The sequence below is a fragment of the Rana temporaria genome, chromosome 9, assembly GCF_905171775.1.
Source record: "Rana temporaria chromosome 9, aRanTem1.1, whole genome shotgun sequence".
Classification (NCBI taxonomy): Eukaryota; Metazoa; Chordata; class Amphibia; order Anura; family Ranidae; genus Rana; species Rana temporaria.
In genome coordinates, this window is record NC_053497.1 from 149,388,702 (window position 1) to 149,412,742 (window position 24,041).

Here is a 24,041-nt window from a genome sequence, read left to right on the forward strand (position 1 = left end):
ATCTTACCTCAGCAGCCGTTTAGTAAGATTGCCAACTAACTGTACCAGGTTTGGCATACAGACAGAATATTATATTTTTTTTAAAGCGGTAAAAAAAATTCTCCCTGCAAGGTAAGGCCATAGTGTGCTTGTATACATCGCCTACGAGCGCATCATGAAAAACGTACCATAAAATAAAGCCTCCCAGCAGCATACTGTCACCACGGCAGAGGCTTCCTGCTGGGTCAGCCACTTGAGTGGTCAAACCGCAATAACGTCACTCCCATGAGCGTGGGATTCTCAGTCATAGCACACAGCTCTGAAGGAACAGCATGGGTATGCCATGTCTTCAGAGCGCATGCAGTGGCTGCTGACTGGAATATCTCCTAAATGGTGCACCTTTGAGATATAATAAAACTTACCTGTTGGTAAATGAATAAGTGTACTTGTAGATAAACACTTTCAGGAATTTACTACAACTTTAAAAAGATGCAGATATGCAATACTGGGAATGTCTCAAATGACCTTCAAGCAATGTTACAATAGCTGAAAACACAACTGTTTCTGTAAATAAAAAAATGGGAGTACAGCCAACTTACGAATCAAGAACAAGAGGTTTATTTGGTTTGACATGAAGTTTATTGATAACATTGTAAAGGCCCAAGCCAAAGTTTTTAGCCGTCTTCCCCTCTTCTGGGTTTCTCAGCCTTTTCTAGCCCTTCATGGGTTTTAACAGAAAAAGGCATCATGAATAGATGAGGGGTCCTCGGGGCTTTGGTGTCCATTCTTCACAATCGCACAAACCCAGCTGCTCAGGCCTGGGCTGAGGAGTGAAGGTTAGGGGGAAAAAAATAGAAAGATAGTCTTTGGGCTTTTGAAAATGTTTCCATTATGAAGAGAAAAAAAAAAAAATCAAGTTTCTGATCCAGGTTTATATTTCGCTCCCATCAACACCGCAATTAAAATGTCCAGCTATAGTTTTATAGCAATCACAGGCACTATGCTTATTTAACATTGTCCATCAAGGCTCTGTGCAGTGCTGCTATCACTACTCCCAGCCCCTCTCGGGATCACCTCAATGATTCGTGGTTTGTCAATAATCCGGGCTGACCGGTTTCCTTTTTCCACTATGCCAATGATCCATGCTTGGTGACCCTCTCCATACTTGGGTGATTTGATCTCTGCACAGAAGCGAGCAGCCTGCTCTCGGGGAAGGCAAATGAGCAAGCCACCTATAAGACAAACATTTCAAATTGAAATACATGCATAAATTGGTTTTCTTTATTGTTAACGGGGGGACACAGGGTTTATTTTGAGACAAGGGGGTTATACTGCTGCCTACAGGAGAATGGACACTAGCAAACAAAGCTGTCATGCAGATGTACCCCCTTTGCTCCAGTTGTATGCCAGTGTCTTAGTTGAATGCAGATCTTCTCAGAGTAGCAATCCCATTTCCTTTATAGTATACTTTATTAAAGATCTCTCCCCCCCCCCCCCCCCCTTAAAGTCAAGCTTCAATGGATTACAATAGTGCCAGAGAGCCAATTGCTTTCCCTTTTTCAGAACAGCTGATCCTAAACAGCCTTACAGAGGGGCCGACTGCCAGCTTTGTTTTCTAATGTCCAACTTGTTCTCCCATTTTGGATAGAATAAGGTTTTACCACCTGTGTCCCATTTGGGAGGTTTCCTTTCACTTCCTGTTCCATGGCCAAAACAGGAAGTGAGAGGAAATCCCACCAGAACTATTGTCCCAATTGGAAGATTTCCCCTCTATTACTGTTCTGGTGTCAACTCGGTTTAGAATTTTCTTTTACTTTCACCTTTGATGATAATAGTAAACAGGACAAATAGAGATCGGAATCTCCTTTACTGGAACACAGCTAGCAAAAAAAAAAAATTGGTGTTCTAATCTTTCTCAACCCTATCCAAAATGAATAAAGTTTTTCCTTTAGTTACTACACTTTAACCCCATGGAGAAAAAGAATGTCTTGCAAAGTACAAAAATCCTTTTACACTTGACTAAGGAGCTGTAGTCTCTGATACAGACAACATTATGTACACTGTAACCTACCTTTGACTAACAACCAGTCACCTTAAGCCTGGGGCTGTATGGCCTAGTAAAACTCATCTCCATAGCAAAGCAACCTCTCACCAACTCTGCATAGAGCAGAAATAATGTTTAACTAGTATGGGTTCTTTACAGAGATCATTCAATTTCCTGCAGTGCCATCACAGCTCATGGGCTGGCTGACTGCACCCATATAGGGGTGCCCTGGCAAACAAACTCCCATGATCCTTCTACCAGCATGCAGTATGTGAATTTACTATTCAAATGATTGTTTTCCTGCTCCTTATCAAAATAAAGGTCCATCAGTTGGCCAACCTAATAAAAAATATATATATTTCCTGTGTGGCTGATAAGTAATAAGGCAGAGCCACTGCACTGTTTTCTTCCTTGTGGTTCATCTCCCAGAGACTCCAGTGGTTGGGTCCACCCCCTTTATACAAGGCCACAGTTTTACATTTCTGAAATCAATCTTTGGAAACGTTCACTCACCAGATGTCTCTGCCGATGTTCCTTGAAGTAAACTAAATCGGTTTCCACAGGCTTTTGTGATGGCAGTCATTTTGGCTATAATGGGCAAATTGTGGATAACAAAGCTGACCTCGCTGTGCTGTTCTTGTGCTAGGTTCTGCGCATGGCCCAAGATCCCAAATCCAGTGATATCGGTGGCAGCATGGGCATTAAACATGTGCATCAAAGCTGCCGCTGAAAGACAAGATGGACAAAGAATTAGGATAAATTCTTCATGCTGAATTCAGATCATTTGCTGTGGCCGACGGCGATTGTGGGATTCTTGGTATTCATCTATACATTCCTTTATCATCCAAAGAGGGGTTAAGTATTAACCACTTCAATACCAGGCACTCCCCCCTCCTGCCCAGGCCAATTTCTAGCTTTTAGCGCTGTCACACTTTAAAATGACGACACTTGTGCAGTCATGCTGCACTGTACCCATATGAAATTATTTTTTGGGAGACCAAAAGTTGAGAGAAAAAAAAACCCCAAAACACACAATTTTCTTTGTTTCGGTCATACAATTTTGCAAATAAGTCATTTTTCTTCATGGATGTGTGCCAATGAGGCTGCGCTGATAATGAGGGTAAATGTCCCCTGTAACTGGAAAGCCAGTTATTGCCTTTCCTTTCCTCAGACACTGATAGCTGAGAAAAGAAAAAGGGCCGATAACGGGCATTTGTTTATAAACGATCAGCTGTGATTGGGTTACACTTTGTGAACCGTCTCGCAGCGTTCTCGGACCAGTGATGTGGGTGACGAGAGAGGTTGAACGTTTGTTCAGATTGCCTAGGCGAGGGAGGGGACAGACTTGAAGTATAACTTTCCCTTTTGGGTGAAGTTCTGCTTTAACTATTGCAGATCTCTATATGTAGCTAGACTAAGTAAACTGATCTTGGGAGGGTCTCACAGACAAAGCTCAGCTTTGGTCCTCCCATGAATCTTACCAAGTGTAAAAGAAGGTTACAGAGGTACATACCTGTACGGTTAAGGGTAGCCATATTAAACATGGCTTCCTGATATCCCAGCTCAACATCTTCTCTGGTCACCACTAGGCGGATCTTATTCCAGCGCTCAGGCTAATGACAGAAAAATAAAAAGAATGAAAGTAACTATAGATCATTCCAGAATTGGTCTGTTACTATATCTTTCTATTACCACTTACATTATCCAACCACTGATGTGCATTCACAGCCACCTGTGTGCCTAGAGGTTTCGTCAGCACGAGGACATCCCCAGGAACTGCGTTGTGTGGCCTGGGAAACAACAAGTTACATTGTCTAAGGTCATCATGACTACTATTCTATAGACCACTTGCATCTGGGCAAAACAAACTCTGCCAAGTACAATCTGTATCCAGATTGACAAATTAACAACCCAGTGTAATCTGACAGAAAAACCAACATTATAGGCCATACTATTTCTGGGGTAGTGTGAAGGTAGGGCTATCCACCAGCCTACAACTAGTATTTACCATGCAATGGGCTACCAACAAAGTTCTCTGCTCATCCATAAGCCAGGCTTAAAAAAAAAAAGAAAAGACATCTCGCAGAGCAGAAAGATGCCTCAGGACACACAAGTCTCTAACCAACAGAACCACATGACCTCCTCCTGATATTTCGCAGAATCCTCCTCCCCGTGTGACTGTGGCACTTCAATGGTAAGTGTAATCACAGTTACTCCAAAGTAAAGGCAGGGAAGTCCCAGAACATAACCTACTAATGGATCGTTGAACCCACCAACATTAACCTATACCTGAAATATCAATCATGGACAGACTAATCCTTTTATGGAATAAATGTAACACTATTCATTAAAAGTAAGATAACGTTAAATGTGAATAGAACACGTTAAAGAAAAATGGAGCTTACATGATGAATTCGTTCGACTGGCAAACCACTGTAGCCACTCCACCAATGATTATCCAGGGATTAACCACGGTCTGGCCGCCAGTTACTGACGTACCTCCTTCTTCAGCCGCATCTTTAAAGCCTTTAATCATGAGGGGTGTGACCTTCTCTCTCTCCTGGGAGGAACAAACAACGCATGCTACTTATATCTACAATTCAGTAAAGGGAGAGTGTATTTCAAGACGAAAAAGGATATTATGACATAACATATTACACTTCAGCATTTACTACTCATAACAATGGAAAAATCAGGCTTCTATTTCAGCACTAGTACCTCTCAGTGTGGCAATAAAAATACTTGATTTTTCTGTGCTGTTGCCTGCAATGGTTAAGTTGGTTACAGGATCTCTATTAGGACACGTGTGGAATCTGTACACGTCTACAAAGCATGCAACTCCGGTATCCCAATGTTTACAGAAATACCTTCTAAGTGTAGACTAGCCTGCCTGCAGCATACATTAAATTCCTTGCAACTTTAGGTATGTGGGGGCACACTAGGAGATGATTAAGGGGGTTGTAAATTGCTTTTAGAAGTGTAGGTACCGCGCACCCTCTGTGGGGGAACCCCAGCCTGCCACATTTACGTACTATTCCAGATCCCAAGGGGTGGGCCAGGTATGGCATTATTACCCTGGGCCAAGTTATGCCCCGGTGTACCCTGCTACCCCTTGCAGACCTGAAGGCTACATATGACCTACCACACTGGATGCAATTCAAATATATGCAATTGCGCCATGCCATCAGGGCTCAATTCCAGAGTTTGCCTCTCCTCCAGGCTGATCCCATTGAAGAACTCTTGGTAGCCGGTGACCTGCTCAAACCTCTTTCCACACTTTACGGAGCACTCCTGGGCACTGAAGCCCCCAAGCTAGATAGATGGTGGGAGGCATGGCACAGAGACATACCTTCGCTGGATAGGACGACTCTTGACTATGGCCCCAAACTGGTCATTTCCTCCAGGGACAAGCTCACTCAGGTTAAGTTTCTGCACAGGGTTTACTTTACGCCCCAGAGGCTGCACCAAATTTTCCCTGATAGGAACCCTGAGTGCCCCAGATGTATGGTGCAAGTTGGCACGTTCCTGCATATGTTTTGAGAGTGTCCTGTGATTTCGGCCTTTTGGACGAAGGTATTCACAGTCATTACCTCCAAAAATTACAACTCTCTCTTCCACTGAAGCCTGAGTTGGCCTTGCTGGGGGTGCATGGGAACGAGCAGAGGTCCCATCACTCCAAATTGTTAATCTCTTACCTGCTATTCTACATGAAAAAAAAAAAAAAAAAAGAAGGATACTCCTTAAATGGATTGAGCCCGCCCGTCTCCTCCTGGAAGGCACTGATTAACGCTGCCCTTCCCATGTATAGGATTACATACACAAACCGAGGCTGCCAATGGAAATATGAGAAAGTCTGGGCCCCTTGGACGTCCGCTTAAGTAGACAGTCACGCATATGGCTTGGTGACATTAGTAATACGAGACAGCAGAGGGAGGTGAATGCCTATGCCCCTCACACTTTGCAGATGTGTACTAGTACTGCATGTTGAAGTGTTTGCAGTATTCTTACCCATTTCTACGTATGTGTATTACACTGCTATGCTCTGTACTCAATGGATATGCTGTAAATTTTCCGACGTGATAACAATAAAACATGTTTGTTTAAAAAAAAAAAGTGTAGGTACCGAGTCAGACCTTTGAACTGAAGCTCGAGTCAGGGATAATATACAGAATGCTCCTTGGTTGAGGGAGGGCAAAGGTGCCTTTTCTGGACTTTGTTATACACCGTGTGCACAATTACTAGGCGAGTTGCATTTGAGGATTAATTTCATTATTTAACAACTACAGCGCTCTCAGTCAATCCCTAACGTTAATAAACCCCAAACTTGACCAAATACTTAAAGTAAAAGTGAGGTTTTGGCTTTCTTAGGAGAATATCTATGTGTGCACAACAATTATTGGGTAACTATTAGTGTGCAGAATTATTATGCAACTAAAAGAAAAATGAAAATTTTCCCATCTCACTTGTTTATTTTCATCTGTTAAAAGTGAGAACAAACAACTCTAAATTTACAAACATTACAAAAAAAAAAAAAAAAAAAAAAAAAGTGACCAATATAGTCACCCTTCTTTTCAATAACAGTCATAAGCCTTCCATTCATGGAGTCTGTAAGTTTCTTGATCTGTTGACAATCGACTTTTTGTGCAGCAGCAACCACAGCTTCCCAGACACTGTTCAGAGAGGTGTACCGTTTTCCTTCACCATAAATATCCCATTTAAGAAGAGCCCACAAGTTCCCAACAGGGTTTAGGTGAGATGAGGAAGGGGGCCATGTTATTCTTTCATCTTTAAGGCCTTTGCTGGCTAGCCACGCAGTACTTCAATGCATGCAATGGAGAATTGTCCTGCAGAAATCTCAGTCTTCTTGAAAGATGCTGACGTTTACTGTACCACTGCTTGAAGAAAGTGTCTTCTTAAAACTGGCAGTAGGCTTGAGAGTTGATTTTTATAGTAAATTTTCAAAACAAAAAGCCCAACTCGCTCATCTTTAATAATACCAACTCATACCCACCTCCACCTTGCTGTTATTGCTGGAGTTGAAATGGAGCTCTGTGCCCATTACTGATCCGGCCACAGGCCCATCCATCTGGTCGGTCAAGAGTTGTCTTCATCTCATTAGTCAATAAAACCTTTGAAAAATCCGTCTTCAGATATTTCTTGGCCCAGTCTTGACGTTTCAACTTGTGTCTTGTTCAGTGGTGGTCGTGTTTTCAGCCTTCCTTACCTTGGCCATGTTCCTGAGCACTGTATACCTTTACTTCTGGCACTCCAGGTAGGTTGCAGTTCTGGAATATGACAGCCCCGGAGGATAATGGGTTCCTGGTTGCTTCACGTTTGATTCTTCTCAAATCTTTGGCATTTAATTCGCTTTTTCTTGCGACTCTGTTGACTATTTGCAACAAAACATTGGTTCTATGATCACGCCCCAATATCTTAGCAATTTCAGGAGTGCTGCATCCCTCAAACACTTTAAAATGTGACTTTTCAGAGTCGGCTAAATCTCTTTTTTGGCCGATTTTGTCCGAGGAAAAGAAGCTCTCCTGATATGCCTAAATCAAATAATCATTCAAGTTTATAGCTTGGAGACAATATGCATACAATGTATGGATTTAGTCAAAATACCCACTTGCCTAATAATTGTGCACACAGGTTAGATTTTAAATTCAAAGCAAAGGGTAAGGGGAAAGGCAAATACAATTTCATCTTCCGGAGAAGCAATCCAAGTTATACTCAAACTAAATTACGAATCTATATTAAATACGTGCACATGTGGTCACTATCTGCAGTGTCAGATCCTGGTCCCCAGCAAGGTCTTCAGTAAGCGGGGGAGCTGGTGGTAAAGCGTTCTGATACCTGAGCAACCATGAGGAAGTGCAGGAAGCCGTACGGGACGGCGTGCGTCTTAGGGTGGATCTGAGAAAACAGCGGAGGCTGTGAAACGCGTAATCCGATTGGTCCATTCCCGTACACCACTTCCGGTGCGACGATCCTGTTTGCGGTCCACCCTGAGACGCACGCAGTCCCGTACGGCTTTCTGCACTTCCTCATGGTTGCTCAGGTATCAGAACGCTTTACCACCAGCTCCCCCGCTTACTGAAGACCTTGCTGGGGACCAGGATCTATCTGACACCGCAGTGACAACGGACCCAAGCCATAGATATGCCCGATATTTGATACAATTTGTGAGTAGCCATTTGGCTGTCTGTTTACTCAATTTTATTAAAAGTTCTCTTTATACTGCACTTAGATTGGCGCATCCTTTGTTCTTCTTTGTATACATTTTTCAGAGCGTGCTTCTGCTTTGGGATTGCTGCCGCTAAGTGCCTTGGACTATATTGACTTTTTTCTGAAATAAGGACTACCATTATTAATTTATTAATTAATTTACTATCATATCATCACCTTACCAAGAATTATCCATTTTGTATTCATGGGCCATTGTGTTCTATACTCTGCTAAATCTTGCGCTGACAATTTTTCCATACAAATAGATCACTACTGTACATATATGAGATGAGTATTGGCCGATAAAGACTTACTTCTAAACCTTGGTATCCTGTAGGTCGGGCTCGTCTCTCATCAATTGATAAGAGTCTAAACTACATCAACCCTCAGTTTAAAAAGATGTCACTTACCTCCTCTGTCATCTTCTGACTGACACTAAGTAACATCAGCATGTTGTCACACTCTGTGATTCCCATGGCATACAGGTCACTCAGCACATTCGCACACGCAATGCGTCCCTGAGAACGGGAGAAACAGTATTCATGTCATTATTCATCGGATTCAATATTGTTATTTTAAAGTTCATCTCCAGGCAAACAGGTAAATATATGGCTGAAATTTATATTTTCTGTTACCAGCCAAAAGGATTTATTTCAGCCCTCTAATATTATGGCACACAGCCCTCTGCTAGTCAGGACATTCATTCTGCTAATTGGCTTAGCATTTCTGCTTTCTGGGCCAGCTTCGTGCTGATTGGACAGAGAAGAGGATGACAATTCACTAACCAATAAGGGGGCTGGAGGTTAGGGTTGTCCCGATACCACTTTTTTAGGACTGAGTACAAGTACCGATACTTTTTTTAAATGTGTCCCCAAATGCAGCCATGTCCCCCCCACATATTGCAGCCATTTCCCCCCACAGATGCAGCCATGTCTCCCCCCCATCCAGCCATGTCTCCCCCCCATCCAGCCATGTCTCCCCCCCATCCAGCCATGTCTCCCCCCCATCCATTCATGTCTCCCCCCCCATCCATTCATGTCTCCCCCCCATCCATTCATGTCTCCCCCCCATCCATTCATGTCTCCCCCCCATCCATTCATGTCTCCCCCCCATCCTTTCATGTCTCCCAGCCAGCCAGCGTCTCCCCCCAGCCAGCCAGCGTCTCCCCCCAGCCAGCCAGCGTCTCCCCCCAGCCAGCCAGCGTCTCCCCCCAGCCAGCCAGCGTCTCCCCCCAGCCAGCCAGCGTCTCCCCCCCGCCCGCCAGCGTCTCCCCCCAGCCAGCCAGCGTCTCCCCCCCAGCCAGCCAGCGTCTCCCCCCAGCCAGCCAGCGTCTCCCCCCAGCCAGCCAGCGTCTCCCCCCAGCCAGCCAGCGTCTCCCCCCAGCCAGCCAGCGTCTCCCCCCCATGCAGCCATGTTCCACTTACCTGCATCCCCGCTGCCGCCGACTGTGTAATACAGGCGGGAACGTTACAGCTTTGAATCGCTGTAATGATTGGCCCCGCGCTGCGTATAGACACTCCCCCTTGCTCGGGATTGGACAGTTCACCCGAGCAAGGGGGAGTGTCTATGCGCAAATCATTACAGCGATTCAAAGCTGTAATGTTCCCGCCCGTATTACACAGTCGGCGGTAGCGGGGATGCGGCGTAACGGCGGCGAATCGCGGCGGCGGATTGCGGCTTCGGTTGCGGCGGTCGGCGGGGGGGACGGCAAGTATTCTATTTGTGTATCGGGGCGGGGTATCGGCGTCTGAGTACCGCCGAAAAAACTCGGAATCGGTCCCGATACCGATACTAGTATATAGTCAGTCAGTCAGGATTTAGTCAGTCAGGATTTACGTGTGTCATCTGTGTGAAAAAAAGGCTATAAAAACCACAAGATTAGTTATACAGGAATAAAAGGTAAAAGGCAGGTAAAACCGTATTTGTTCATGCATTTCAATGGCATCTTTATCCATTTGCATGAAGTGTCACTTTAAAAAAGTAGAATTTTGTTTAACACCAGTGATGAGCTCAGGCATGACTGTACTATACCCGGAAGCCACATGCGAGAACCCACCAGGAGGGTGTCATCTGTACGGATCAATCATCTACGATTCATATACACCCCTTGTATACTTGGCTGTAGATGATTGGTCCGTACAGATTACAGCCTCCTGGTTGGCTCTCACACGTGGCTTCTGAATCTAGTATGAACAAGCTCATCACTTTCTTAGCACCACGATGCCTGCAATCTTAAGTGAACATTCCCAGGCACAGCACAGTGGATGGATGCTCATGGGCAGACAATCTGGACCGCTAGTGCCCAACCTGTGGCCCTTTATCACTGTTTGTGTTGTCCTCGGAGCTCCTGAAGACACTAATCTGTGTTACCCTACTGCCCTGTTATAGTAGTGATTTCTAACATATCTCCAGTCCCTGTCTCCTGTCCACAGCCTCCGACTATCTCAAATAATGAAAATTCACTGGATTTTATGTGCTGCCCTTTGGTGAAGTCAGAGGCGGCCATTCCAAGAAGTTGGACCACTACTAATCCAGACTGGTACATAAAAAAACTCCATAAATCTGGTCATGTTAGTGCCCATTTCATCAAAGAATGCTGCACCAATGAGGCCATAGTGATCATCTGTATTTTGAGCACATTTAGGGCTTTGTTCACACTTGTGGCCGGGGTGGGATGGTTTTACAGCCCCCTTAACCCAACACAGTGGCAAGAGAGGGTTATACGCCTGCAGCAAACATAGTAAAAATGATACCCCCTGTTGCTTTCAACAGGCAGAACCGCCGCCTAACGTGACCCATTCAAGGTAATGAAGCCATGCCGCCACCACTCTGCAAGGCACTCATTTGTGGTGCAGGCTTTTAAGGGTTAAAATGGGCCCTGGGAGGCAACATATTGCCTCCCAGCTACCCTCTGAAAAGTGCTTTATCACAGACTGCTTTTTAGAGGGGCAATAAGGGCTGTCGCAAATGCAAACAAACCCTAAATATAAAAGGGAGGCAATACACTTTAACCGCTTGCCGACCGCCTCCTGTAGATGTACGTCAGCAGAACGGCTGCGCAAAGCAACATACCTTTAAGTTGGTTTGAGTTTGCCACCCTGCGGGCACAAGCTCCATGCCCGCGAGCTAGATGTCCTTCGGTGTCCCACGATCGTGTCACGGAGCTGCAGAACAGAGAGATGCCTAAACAAGGCATTTCCCTGTTCTATCTAGTGACAGGACAGTGATCTACTGCTCCATGTCATCGGGAGCAGAAATCACTGTCGTGTCACTCATAGCCCATCCCTCCGCAGTTAGAATCACTCCCTAGGACACACTTAACCCCTTCCTTGCCCCCTAGTGGTTAACCCATTCCCTGCCAGTGTAAAGGCAATCAGTGAATTTCTATAAAACATACATACATTATACACACTATATATATATATATATATATATATATATATATATATATATATATATATATATATATATATATATATATATATATATATATATATATATATATATATATATATATATATATATATATATATATATATATATATATATATATATATATATATATATATACACATACATATATACATACACACACACACACACACACACACAAATCTATCCCCTATTTTGTAGACGCTATAACTATTGCGCAAACCAATCGATATACGCTTATTGCGATTTATTTTTTTTATCCAAAAAATATGTAGAAGAATACATATTGGCCTAAACTAAGAAAAACATTTTCCTGGGGATATTTATTATAGCAAAAAAAAATATTGCTTTTCTTTTTCCAAAATGTTAACTTTTTTGTTTATAGAGCAAAATAAAAACCGCAGAGGTGATCAAAATACCACCAAAAGAAAACTATTTGTGGGAAAAAAAAAAACGAAATTTTTTGGGTGCAACATCCGTGCAATTGTCAGTTAAAGCGACGCAGTGCCGAATCGCAAAAAATGGCCCGGTCATTGGGCAGCCAAATCCTCTGGGGCTGAAGCGGTAAAACAATGTTTATGTCGATATTTTGCATTGATGCACTGTATATTGCGCTGGTTGATGATTTTTATGAATTGCTGTATAAGGGTCGCTCTGTTTTATTGTATTTGAGCATTGCTATTGAGTTGTCCATGCCCAGTTTTCATGGTGAAGCAGAAGAAAGAACAAATTTAAAAAAAAGGTACCTCAAACATGCTTGACCTGTCTAAATAAACTACAGGAGCCAAGGCATACTACACACCTAGATCCTTCTGCACGGTGACTGAGCTGGGCTGTGTAGAGCAAGCTATATCCTAAACAAAATCAGACTCTGCCCCGTTATACTTTCTATACACAATGCATTAAAGCGGAGTTCCACCCAAAAATCCAACTTCCGCTTTTCTGAACCCTCCCCCCTCCGGTGTCACATTTGGCACCTTTCAGGGGGGGGAGGGGGGTGCAGATACCCGCATAATACAGGTATTTGCACCCACTTCCAGGGAGAAACTCCCACGAGAGTCACTCCACTTCCCGTACCCCCCCGTGCTGCCTTCTGGGATACACACTGGTCCCAGGCTACAGCGGGGACCACTGGGAAAGCACCACGCTACTCAGCATGCGCAGTAGGGAACCGGGAAGTGAAGGCTTCACTACCCGATTCCCTCACAGAGGATGGCGGTGGGGGCAGCAGAGAGACGCGCGATTGCTCGTCTTCTGCTGCCAACATCGCAGGCACCCTGGACAGGTAAGTGTTCATTTATTAAAAGTCAGCAGCTGAAGTATTTGTATTTTTTTTTGCGGGACCTCCGCTTTAAAGGTGCCCCCACCAATGGGAAAGTGTAAAGATCTTTCCACCTTTTCAAAATGTTCCGGTTGTTAGGGGTTCTACATTACAGAAAATAGTATAGCTCTTTACCAGCAGTAAAAAACCTCACCCTTCTACTGATACGTAGGGTAGTTACCCATTTACAGAAGACACAGCAGATTCAACAAAGAAAGTTCACATTGGCAGTTCTATTCTTACTGGATTATTGCAAAATGACCAGCAGAATGTGCACCAGACGCATATTTATCACCCCTCCGCCCCTCCCCCCCTCTCCTCAGGCAGACACAAGAACTGTCATGGTGACTCAGCAGTTATGTACGGAATATCCTTATACACACACACACACACACACCGGTCACAAGGGAGCCATTAAGAAGATTACATTACACAATGATTTTCTTTCTAGTCACCTGCATGTAGGGGTCTTCCACCGACGGATAAAAGAAATCTGTGGTCTGAACCAGGGACAGCCCCCGATGTCTAAGAGGTATAACACACGAGTCCATCCCGATTCCTGGAGAAGGAGCAGAGAAAGCCATTAGTAACAGAGAAACTTTACACCTTAAACTAGCGGACATTTGCCTAGAACTCTTGAGGTTCCAATGGTGGGATGTCTGTGCTGGTCCTGCACCAAGTTTATGGGCCCCATTGCCATGAAGTCTTTCAGCATCCCTGTGTTTACTTGTTTTATATTACAGATCAGAGGTCCGAATCGCATGTTTGTGCGACGACTCCGATCCTTCCCATCACGGCCCTCCTCCTTTTAGGTGAAATCCTGTGAGCGGCTACGTTAATCTAATTAAAGCTGCCAGCACTAAACACATGTTGCACTTTATGTATCACGCACTGAAAGCACTTTATTTAGCGTTGCACTTTTTTTTGATTTTAGTTCTTTTTAGGTTCACATCTCTGTGGCTGGAAAAATACACAAAATTGAATGCGTTCCCAACCAGCAGAGGAATGTGCTGCCCTTTAGCATGTGCGGGGGTGCCATTAATGCCCACCACAGTCTTGTTCTCAGTCCTCTCATTCACATTACTGTATTCAGCTCCACTCACCCCCCACATTACTGTCCTAAGCCCCCCCTTCCTGTCCTACCTTACACAGACAGGAGAGAGGGCAGGAGCTGCAAACTACTGATTGGTTGCCAGCAACCAATCACCTACTTGATAACTCAGCAGCCCCAACCCTCCATCCATAGCTTTCCTGCCTCCCTCTGTTGGCTCTTTTATAATGACAGCGGTGGTGGTCCAGACAGGACATTGGCTTGGTCCAGACTCAGCCGCAGTCCACCATTCAGCTCCTTCTGTAAATGTTAGTTGGGAGAATTTCATGCTTATCAAATGTCTTTAAAAAAGGGCTGTAATGGTGTATTTTCTAATTGGGTTCCTTTAAGCTAGTGCATTGTCAGTTCACCTACCTTTTCCTTCTAAAATGTTTCCCTCCCCCCCTTTGTATGAATTTCTCACTTCCTGTTTCCCCTCAGTAAGCTTGCCCCCATCATCCGAGCCGTTCTGGTTGGGGGTTAGTCAGCGTGCTCGCCCCCTCGCTTGTGTTCACAGCTTCTCCCCGCAGGGATGAAGTCCCAAGGGAGGAGGCAAGCACACTGACTAACCCCCAGCCAGAATGGCTCGGATGATGGGGGCAACCTTACTGGGGAGAAACCGGAAGTGAGAAATTCAGACAAAGAAAAAAAAACAATTTAGAAGGGAAATGGAAGGAAAAGGTAAGTGAACCAACAATGCACTAGTTTAAAATGAACCCATTTAAAAAATAGAAAACAAACCTTTACAACCCCTTTAATACTTTCAGTATTCAGTTTGGGAAGCAGCAAGGGTGGAAGCAGAAGTATACTGCAGCATACACACTTCCCCTTATGAGCACCACCCTATATTACACCACAGGCAGCAATGGACAGTTACACAAGAGTTGTACAGGTCAACAACAAAAAAAGACAAAGCCAATCCTCCCCCCACCCCCTCCGTTAGGGTAGTTGTACACACTACAATCTAATTGTCACATCCTTGTACAATCTACATTTAGATAGATATACTTTATTGTATACAAACAACAACACAAATCTGGGTACACTTTACAGCAGCAATAAGACACTTCTCATTAAAACCACACATACATACTCATACCACATGCACACATTATTTAAATATATCAAAATATAAAATGTTATTTTAAAAATAAACTTTTTTTTTTTTTACTACTTCCACATAAGATTGGGATTATGGACAATACAGCCCTAGGGGGAAAAAATAGGCTTTAAAAGGGGTTGTAAAGCTTTGTATCTTTTCACCTTAATGCATTAAGATGAAATGACACAGGAGCGCACCCGCAAGCTAACCCCCTCAGGAGAGAGCTTCCCAGAGGGGGTCAGCTATTGCGGGGAGGAGTCGAGAGAGCTGCCGTGGGACCCCAGAAAAGGCGGGTCGGGCCACTCTGTGCAAAACAAACTGCACGGTGGAGGCAAGTATGACAGGTTTGTCATTATAAACTTTACAACCCCTTTAAGCGATTAGTGTGCGTTTTAAGTGTCCTATATCTATATCTAAACACCCTGTAACCTGGGTGGGATGGATCAATACTAATCGCTTTTGCCCGCTTTTTTTATTTTTTTTATCAGCTGCCATATGCTGTGTCCAAATTCGGTAGCTCTGTTCCTATGATCCGCTGTGCCGTTTTCACCACACAAGACAGGCACTTCTTATCCTCTGCCCTGCAGCTGGCACACCACACTACAGGGCAGTGGAGAAGAATACTCTCAATGGTACACCGATAGAAATTGTCCAGAAGCCTTAAGGGCAATCCAGCCTGCTTCAGTCTCTGCATCAGTTTTTTCACTACAAAAAAAAGTATTTTGGGACCATGACAACTCCCTTGTAATATGCACTCCCAAAAATGAAATAGTGTCCACCCTTTCCACCTCCTCACCCCCTATATATACTGGGCAATCACTGATCTATCTTGATCTCCTACAATCCACTATTATTTATTTAGTTTTTTCAGTATTGAGTATTAAATCATTTTCATCCCGCTGTATTTACCAAAATCAAGCCTATACATAGGATAACACAGGCTGCCCTTATATTACCGTATTTATCGGCGTATACCGCGCACTTTTTTGCCCTGAAAATCAGGGCAAAATCGTGGGTGTGCGGTATACGCCGATACCCGCTTTGCCGCGCCAAGTTTGAATACTGCGCCGACATTTACCGAGCACAGTACACTCGTGCATTGTCGGGCAGTCTCGGCTCCTCCCGCGCTGACGTCCTGGACGTACAGGACGTCAGCGCGAGAGTAGCAGACAATACATGAGTGTACTGCGCTCTGTATATGTCGGCGCAGTATTCATACTCAGCGCCGGAAACGAGCGGGGAGGACGCAAGGACGCCGCAGAAGGATGCCGGACCCGACGAAGAGGACACCCGAAGCCGCAGACGGACCCGACGAGGCCGCCGATGGACGCCGCGCAAGACACCAAAACTAAGTACAAAAAAACTTTTTTCCACAGGAATTCGGGGCAACTTTAGGGGTGCGCGCTATACCCCGATAAATACGGTACATAGTGCATCTAAAGAAAATTGTACACCAATACCCCATAATGACAAGTTTGTTCAAAGTATTTACAGCCTTTGATCAATACATTGGTGAAGCACCTTTGGCACCAATTACAGCCTCGAGTCTTTTTGAGTATGATGCTACAAGCTCGGCACACCTATTTTTGGGCAGTTTCTCCCATTCTTTCTTGCAGGACCTCTCAGTCCATCAGGTTGGATGAGGAGCGTCAGTGCAAAGTTATTATCAGATCTCTCCAGAGATGTTCAGTCAGTTGTCCTGTAGCCACTCCTTTGTTATCTTGGCTGTGTGTTTAGGGTTGCTGTTCTGTTGGAAGATGAACCTTCACCCCAGTCTGAGGTCCAGCGGGCTCTGGAGCAGGTTTTCATCAAGGATATCTCTGTACATTGCTGCATTCATCCTGACTAGTCTCCCTGTTCCCGCTGCTGAAAAACATCCCCACAGCATGATGCTGCCATCACCATGTTTCACAGTAGGGATGGTATTGGCCAGATGATGAGTGGTACCTGGTCTCTTCCAGACATGACACTTGCCATTCAGGCCAAAGAGTACAATCTTTGTTTCATCAGACCAGAGAATTTCTCTTCTCATGGTCCGAGAGTCCTTCAGGTGCTTGTTGGCAAACTCCAGGAGGGCTGTCCTGACTCCTGTGATCTTTACTGAGGAGTGCCTTCCCTGTGGCCACTCTACCATACAGGCCTGACTGGTGTAGTGCTGCAGAGATGGTGGTTCTTCTGAAAGGATCTCCTCTCTCTACAGTAGTGATATGCAATTAGCGGACCTCCAGCTGTTGCAAAACGACAAGTCCCATCATGCCTCTGCCTCTTGGTGTCATGCTTGTGGCTGTCTTGCTATGCCTCATGGGACTTGTAGTTCTGCAACAGCTGGAGGTCCGCTAATTGTATATCCCCGCTCTACAGGAAAGTACTGCCGATGACATGCAATGTCTGTGCAGTGCGAGTTCAGCCTTACAGTTGGATGGCTGAACTCGCATTAAAAAAAAAAAAAAAAAAAAAAAGCGCAGGGACTTTTTAATTTCCCGCACTGGAATTGGATCGCATGGGTATTCTCATCCACGTGATGCGATTCCTGTACGAATCCACAGGTCGCACTGCGATCTGTGAACTAATCTGGGGGTGTCACTACCATTATATTGACACCCACAGAGGTTTGCAGAGGGCAGTGTGAACTGCCTGCAGGAGAGATGCAATGCCGGCACCGGTTCCCGCATTGCTACAGTGTGAACCCAGGCTCAATGCTGCAGAAACATTTATGTACCCTTCCCCAGATCTGTGCCTCAATAAAATCCTGTCTGGGAGGCCAATGGACAATTCCTTGAACTTCATGGCTTGGTTTGTGCTCCGACATGCACTGTTAACTGTGGGACCTTATATAGCCAGGTGTGTGCCTTTCCAGATCATGACCAAGCAACTGAATTTACCACAGGCAGGTGGATTCCAATCAAGTTGTAGAAAAATCTCAAGGGTGATCAGTGGAAACAGAATGCACTTGAGCTCGATTTTGAGTATCATGGCAAAGGCTGTGAATACTTATGGATTTTTTTATTTTTAATACATTTGCAAAGATTTTAAACTTCTTTCACGTTGTTATTATGGTGTATTGTTTGTAGAATTTTGAGTAAATTAATTTAATCCATTGTGGAATAAGACTGTACCATAACAAAATGTGGAAAGGGTTAAGTGCTGTGAATACTTTCTGGAAGCACTGTATAGTGGTATGGAATATACATCTAATATATTGTCAGTTTTAAAGTTTAAGCCCTGTGCACAGATTAAAACGTCCATAAATGAAGCAAATGGAGCCATGTTCTTTTCTACACGCGTCTTTCTGTAGGAGTGGTACCTCAGCCTGGTCTCCATACACTGGGGGACCAGTCCCCTTGTTGTTGAACTCCAGGGAGCTCTGACCCCACAGTGATGGCTGAAGTATAAGGATGACAGGATGCAGCATGGCAGCCCCTTCACTCAGAGCAGTGCTCCCCGCTACTATCCTCGCCACTCTCTGTGCATTTCTTCCTCGCTGATCCCTCCATCCCAGACAATACAGTTCTGCCCCCTCATGTTCCTGACACCCAGGTGCAATGGGGTACTAAGCAGAGGATCCCTGTGCTAAATAGATATCAGAAGAAATCTGCACATTCCACAACACTACAAGGTCCCCCGTGCACAGCTCTGCCCCTGCCAAGGACCCCTCCACAAGCGCAGCTCTGCCCCTGCCAAGGACCCCTCCCACAAGCGCAGCTCTGCCCCCTGCCAAGGACCACTCCACAAGCGCAGCTCTGCCCCCTGCCAAGGACCACTCCACAAGCGCAGCTCTGCCCCCTGCCAAGGACCACTCCACAAGCGCAGCTCTGCCCCCTGCCAAGGACCACTCCACAAGCGCAGCTCTGCCCCCTGCCAAGGACCACTCCACAAGCACAGCTCTGCCCCTCCCAAATACTCCTTCACCAGTACAGCTCTGCCCCTGATGTCTGCAATCTGCACAACATAACCCACACAGCGCCCAATTACCAGGGAGCTGAGGAACCCATCTGCAGAACTAGGGCTGTTCACACCTACTTTGGTCTCTAAAGAACGATTTGCAGTTGGACTGCTTTTCAGAGAGTATTTGACAGCTGGTGAAAAAATGTATCACATCCTCACTGCCTACCTAACCACCAGACACCCATACCACATGGGAGCTAACAGAGCAACCATATTGGGGGGGAGGGAAAGAGAAGAAGTGATCAGGGAGGGAAGAAGGGGGAAGTAGTAGTAGTCGGAGAAGGGGGGAGTAGTAGTAGTCGGAGAGGGGGGAGTAGTAGTAGTCGGAGAGGGGGGGAGTAGTAGTAGTCGGAGAGGGGGGGGGGAGTAGTAGTAGTCGGAGAGGGGGGGGAGTAGTAGTAGTCGGAGAGGGGGGGAAGTAGTAGTAGTCGGAGAAGGGGGGAGTAGTAGTAGTCGGAGAGGGGGGAGTAGTAGTAGTCGGAGAGGGGGGAGTAGTAGTAGTCGGAGAGGGGGGAGTAGTAGTAGTCGGAGAGGGGGAAGTAGTAGTAGTCGGAGAGGGGGGGGAGTAGTAGTAGTCGGAGAGGGGGGGGAGTAGTAGTAGTCGGAGAGGGGGGGGAGTAGTAGTAGTCGGAGAGGGGGGGGGGAGTAGTAGTAGTCGGAGAGGGGGGAGTAGTAGTAGTCGGAGAGGGGGGGGGAGTAGTAGTAGTAGTCGGAGAGGGGGGAGTAGTAGTAGTCGGAGAGGGGGGAGTAGGAGTAGTCGGAGAGGGGGGAGTAGTAGTAGTCGGAGAGGGGGGAGTAGTAGTAGTCGGAGAGGGGGGGGGAGTAGTAGTAGTCGGAGAGGGGGGGGGAGTAGTAGTAGTCGGAGAGGGGGGGGGGGGGAGTAGTAGTAGTCGGAGAGGGGGGGGGGAGTAGTAGTAGTAGTCGGAGAGGGGGGAGTAGTAGTAGTCGGAGAGGGGGGGAGTAGTAGTAGTCGGAGAGGGGGGGGGAGTAGTAGTAGTCGGAGAGGGGGGGGGGGAGTAGTAGTCGGAGAGGGGGGGGGGAGTAGTAGTAGTCGGAGAGGGGGGAGTAGTAGTAGTCGGAGAGGGGGGGGAGTAGTAGTAGTCGGAGAGGGGGGGGAGTAGTAGTAGTCGGAGAGGGGGGAGTAGTAGTAGTCGGAGAGGGGGGAGTAGTAGTAGTCGGAGAGGGGGGAGTAGTAGTAGTCGGAGAGGGGGGGGAGTAGTAGTAGTCGGAGAGGGGGGGGGAGTAGTAGTAGTCGGAGAGGGGGGGGGGAGTAGTAGTAGTCGGAGAGGGGGGGGAGTAGTAGTAGTCGGAGAGGGGGGGGAGTAGTAGTAGTCGGAGAGGGGGGGGAGTAGTAGTAGTCGGAGAGGGGGGGGAGTAGTAGTAGTAGTCGGAGAGGGGGGGGAGTAGTAGTAGTCGGAGAGGGGGGAGTAGTAGTAGTCGGAGAGGGGGGAGTAGTAGTAGTCGGAGAGGGGGGAGTAGTAGTAGTCGGAGAGGGGGGAGTAGTAGTAGTCGGAGAGGGGGGGGGAGTAGTAGTAGTCGGAGAGGGGGGGGAGTAGTAGTAGTCGGAGAGGGGGGGGGGAGTAGTAGTAGTAGTCGGAGAGGGGGGGGGAGTAGTAGTAGTAGTCGGAGAGGGGGGGGGGAGTAGTAGTCGGAGAGGGGGGGAGTAGTAGTCGGAGAGGGGGGGAGTAGTAGTAGTCGGAGAGGGGGGAGTAGTAGTAGTCGGAGAGGGGGGAGAGTAGTAGTAGTCGGAGAGGGGGGAGTAGTAGTAGTCGGAGAGGGGGGGGAGTAGTAGTAGTCGGAGAGGGGGGGGGAGTAGTAGTAGTCGGAGAGGGGGGGGAGTAGTAGTAGTCGGAGAGGGGGGGGGGGTAGTAGTAGTCGGAGAGGGGGGGAGTAGTAGTAGTCGGAGAGGGGGGGAGTAGTAGTAGTCGGAGAGGGGGGGGGGGAGTAGTAGTAGTCGGAGAGGGGGGGGAGTAGTAGTCGGAGAGGGGGGAGTAGTAGTAGTCGGAGAGGGGGAGTAGTAGTAGTCGGAGAGGGGGGGGAGTAGTAGTAGTCGGAGAGGGGGGGGAGTAGTAGTAGTCGGAGAGGGGGGGGGAGAAGTAGTAGTAGTCGGAGAGGGGGGGGGAGTAGTAGTAGTAGTCGGAGAGGGGGGGGGAGTAGTAGTAGTAGTCGGAGAGGGGGGGGAGTAGTAGTCGGAGAGGGGGGGAGTAGTAGTCGGAGAGGGGGGGGAGTAGTAGTAGTCGGAGGGGGGGGGGGGTAGTAGTAGTCGGAGAGGGGGGAGTAGTAGTAGACGGAGAGGGGGGAGTAGTAGTAGTAGTCGGAGAGGGGGGGGGGGAGTAGTAGTAGTAGTCGGAGAGGGGGGGGGGGTAGTAGTAGTAGTCGGAGAGGGGGGGGAAGTAGTAGTCGGAGAGGGGGGGGAGTAGTAGTAGTCGGAGGGGGGGGAGTAGTAGTAGTCGGAGAGGGGGGAGTAGTAGTAGTCGGAGAGGGGGGAGTAGTAGTAGTCGGAGAGGGGGGAGTAGTAGTAGTCGGAGAGGGGGGAGTAGTAGTAGTAGTCGGAGAGGGGGGAGTAGTAGTAGTAGTCGGAGAGGGGGGAGTAGTAGTAGTAGTCGGAGAGGGGGGGGGGGGGAGTAGTAGTAGTAGTCGGAGAGGGGGGAGTAGTAGTCGGAGAGGGGGGGAGTAGTAGTAGTCGGAGGGGGGGGGAGTAGTAGTAGTCGAAGAGGGGGGGAGTAGTAGTAGTCGGAGAGGGGGGGTAGTAGTAGTAGTCGGAGAGGGGGGAGTAGTAGTAGTCGGAGAGGGGGGGAGTAGTAGTAGTCGGAGAGGGGGGAGTAGTAGTAGTCGGAGAGGGGGGGGAGTAGTAGTAGTCGGAGAGGGGGGAGTAGTAGTAGTCGGAGAGGGGGGAGGAGTAGTAGTCGGAGAGGGGGGGGAGTAGTAGTAGTCGGAGAGGGGGGGAGTAGTAGTAGTCGGAGAGGGGGGGGGGAGTAGTAGTAGTCGGAGAGGGGGGAGTAGTAGTAGTCGGAGAGGGGGGGGAGTAGTAGTCGGAGAGGGGGGGGGAGTAGTAGTAGTCGGAGAGGGGGGAGTAGTAGTAGTAGTCGGAGAGGGGGGAGTAGTAGTAGTCGGAGAGGGGGGAGAGTAGTAGTAGTCGGAGAGGGGGGGGAGTAGTAGTAGTCGGAGAGGGGGGGGGAGTAGTAGTAGTCGGAGAGGGGGGGGGAGTAGTAGTAGTCGGAGAGGGGGGGGGAAGTAGTAGTAGTCGGAGAGGGGGGGGGAGTAGTAGTAGTCGGAGAGGGGGGGGAAGTAGTAGTAGTCGGAGAGGGGGGGGAGTAGTAGTAGTCGGAGAGGGGGGGGAGTAGTAGTAGTCGGAGAGGGGGGGGAGTAGTAGTAGTCGGAGAGGGGGGGGAGTAGTAGTAGTCGGAGAGGGGGGGAGTAGTAGTAGTCGGAGGGGGGGGGAGTAGTAGTAGTCGGAGAGGGGGGGAGTAGTAGTAGTAGTCGGAGAGGGGGGGAGTAGTAGTAGTAGTCGGAGAGGGGGGGGAGTAGTAGTAGTAGTCGGAGAGGGGGGGGGAGTAGTAGTAGTAGTCGGAGAGGGGGGGGAGTAGTAGTAGTAGTCGGAGAGGGGGGGGAGTAGTAGTCGGAGAGGGGGGGAGTAGTAGTAGTCGGAGAGGGGGGAGTAGTAGTAGTCGGAGAGGGGGGAGTAGTAGTAGTCGGAGAGGGGGGAGTAGTAGTAGTCGGAGAGGGGGGGAAGTAGTAGTAGTCGGAGAGGGGGGAGTAGTAGTAGTCGGAGAGGGGGGAGTAGTAGTAGTCGGAGAGGGGGGAGTAGTAGTAGTCGGAGAGGGGGGAGTAGTAGTAGTCGGGGGGGGGGGAGTAGTAGTAGTCGGAGAGGGGGGAGTAGTAGTAGTCGGAGAGGGGGGAGTAGTAGTAGTCGGAGAGGGGGGAGGAGTAGTAGTAGTCGGAGGGGGGGGGGGAGTAGTAGTAGTCGGAGAGGGGGGAGTAGTAGTAGTCGGAGGGGGGGGAGTAGTAGTAGTCGGAGAGGGGGAGTAGTAGTAGTCGGAGAGGGGGGAGTAGTAGTAGTCGGAGAGAGGGGGGAGTAGTAGTAGTCGGAGAGGGGGGGAGTAGTAGTAGTCGGAGAGGGGGGAGTAGTAGTAGTCGGAGAGGGGGGAAGTAGTAGTAGTCGGAGAGGGGGGGAGTAGTAGTAGTCGGAGAGGGGGGAGTAGTAGTAGTCGGAGCGAGGGGGAAGTAGTAGTAGTCGGAGAGGGGGGAGTAGTAGTAGTCGGAGAGGGGGAGGGGAGTAGTAGTAGTCGGAGAGGGGGGGAGTAGTAGTAGTCGGAGAGGGGGGGAGTAGTAGTAGTCGGAGAGGGGGGGAGTAGTAGTAGTCGGAGAGGGGGGGAGTAGTAGTAGTCAGAGAGGGGGGGAGTAGTAGTAGTCGGAGAGGGGGAAGTAGTAGTAGTCGGAGAGGGAAGAAGGGGGAGTAGTAGTAGTCGGAGAGGGAAGAAGGGGGAGTAGTAGTAGTCGGAGAGGGAAGAAGGGAAAGTAGTAGTAGTCGGAGAGGGAAGAAGAGGACAGGGTCTCTTTAATGCCTGCACGCTCCTGTGGCCCTCGGGGGCCCAAGCACTTTAGAAGGAAAGCAAAGGGCGGCCATGAGAAGAGAGTCTGCGGTCTCACCTAGCCTGGGAACCCCGATGTCCTCCGGCTCTCCCTCCTCCAGTCCCGTCAGGAGTCTGAGCAGCGTCTCCTGCGGGACTTTACAGCCTCACCCCTTCATGTCTGAGAAGGAAGTGAGCCGGAAACCGTCCCCCAGTCCCAGAGACTCCGGGTCGAAGGGCCGGTAGCCCGGGAAATAAGGAGCCATGGAAGGCTGCAGCGAACCGGCCGCCATGACAGCTGCTCGTGGATGACACTTCCGAGGTCGGAATCC

The 24,041-nt window shown here is 48.0% G+C and overlaps 1 protein-coding gene across 1 annotated transcript; it reads right to left on the reverse strand.

The window, feature by feature from the left end:
• Nucleotides 1-574: 574 nt before the first annotated feature.
• LOC120914231 (selenide, water dikinase 2-like) lies at nucleotides 575-24,037 on the reverse strand. The gene is made up of 8 exons (XM_040324837.1): nucleotides 23,789-24,037; nucleotides 13,457-13,560; nucleotides 8,659-8,766; nucleotides 4,429-4,583; nucleotides 3,723-3,813; nucleotides 3,537-3,636; nucleotides 2,537-2,749; nucleotides 575-1,211 (listed from the first exon to the last, which is right to left on the reverse strand). Exons 2-8 carry the CDS (start codon nucleotides 13,550-13,552, stop codon nucleotides 988-990), a joined length of 987 nt encoding a protein of 328 aa, XP_040180771.1. The 5' UTR covers nucleotides 13,553-13,560; nucleotides 23,789-24,037; the 3' UTR covers nucleotides 575-987.
• Nucleotides 24,038-24,041: the final 4 nt, after the last annotated feature.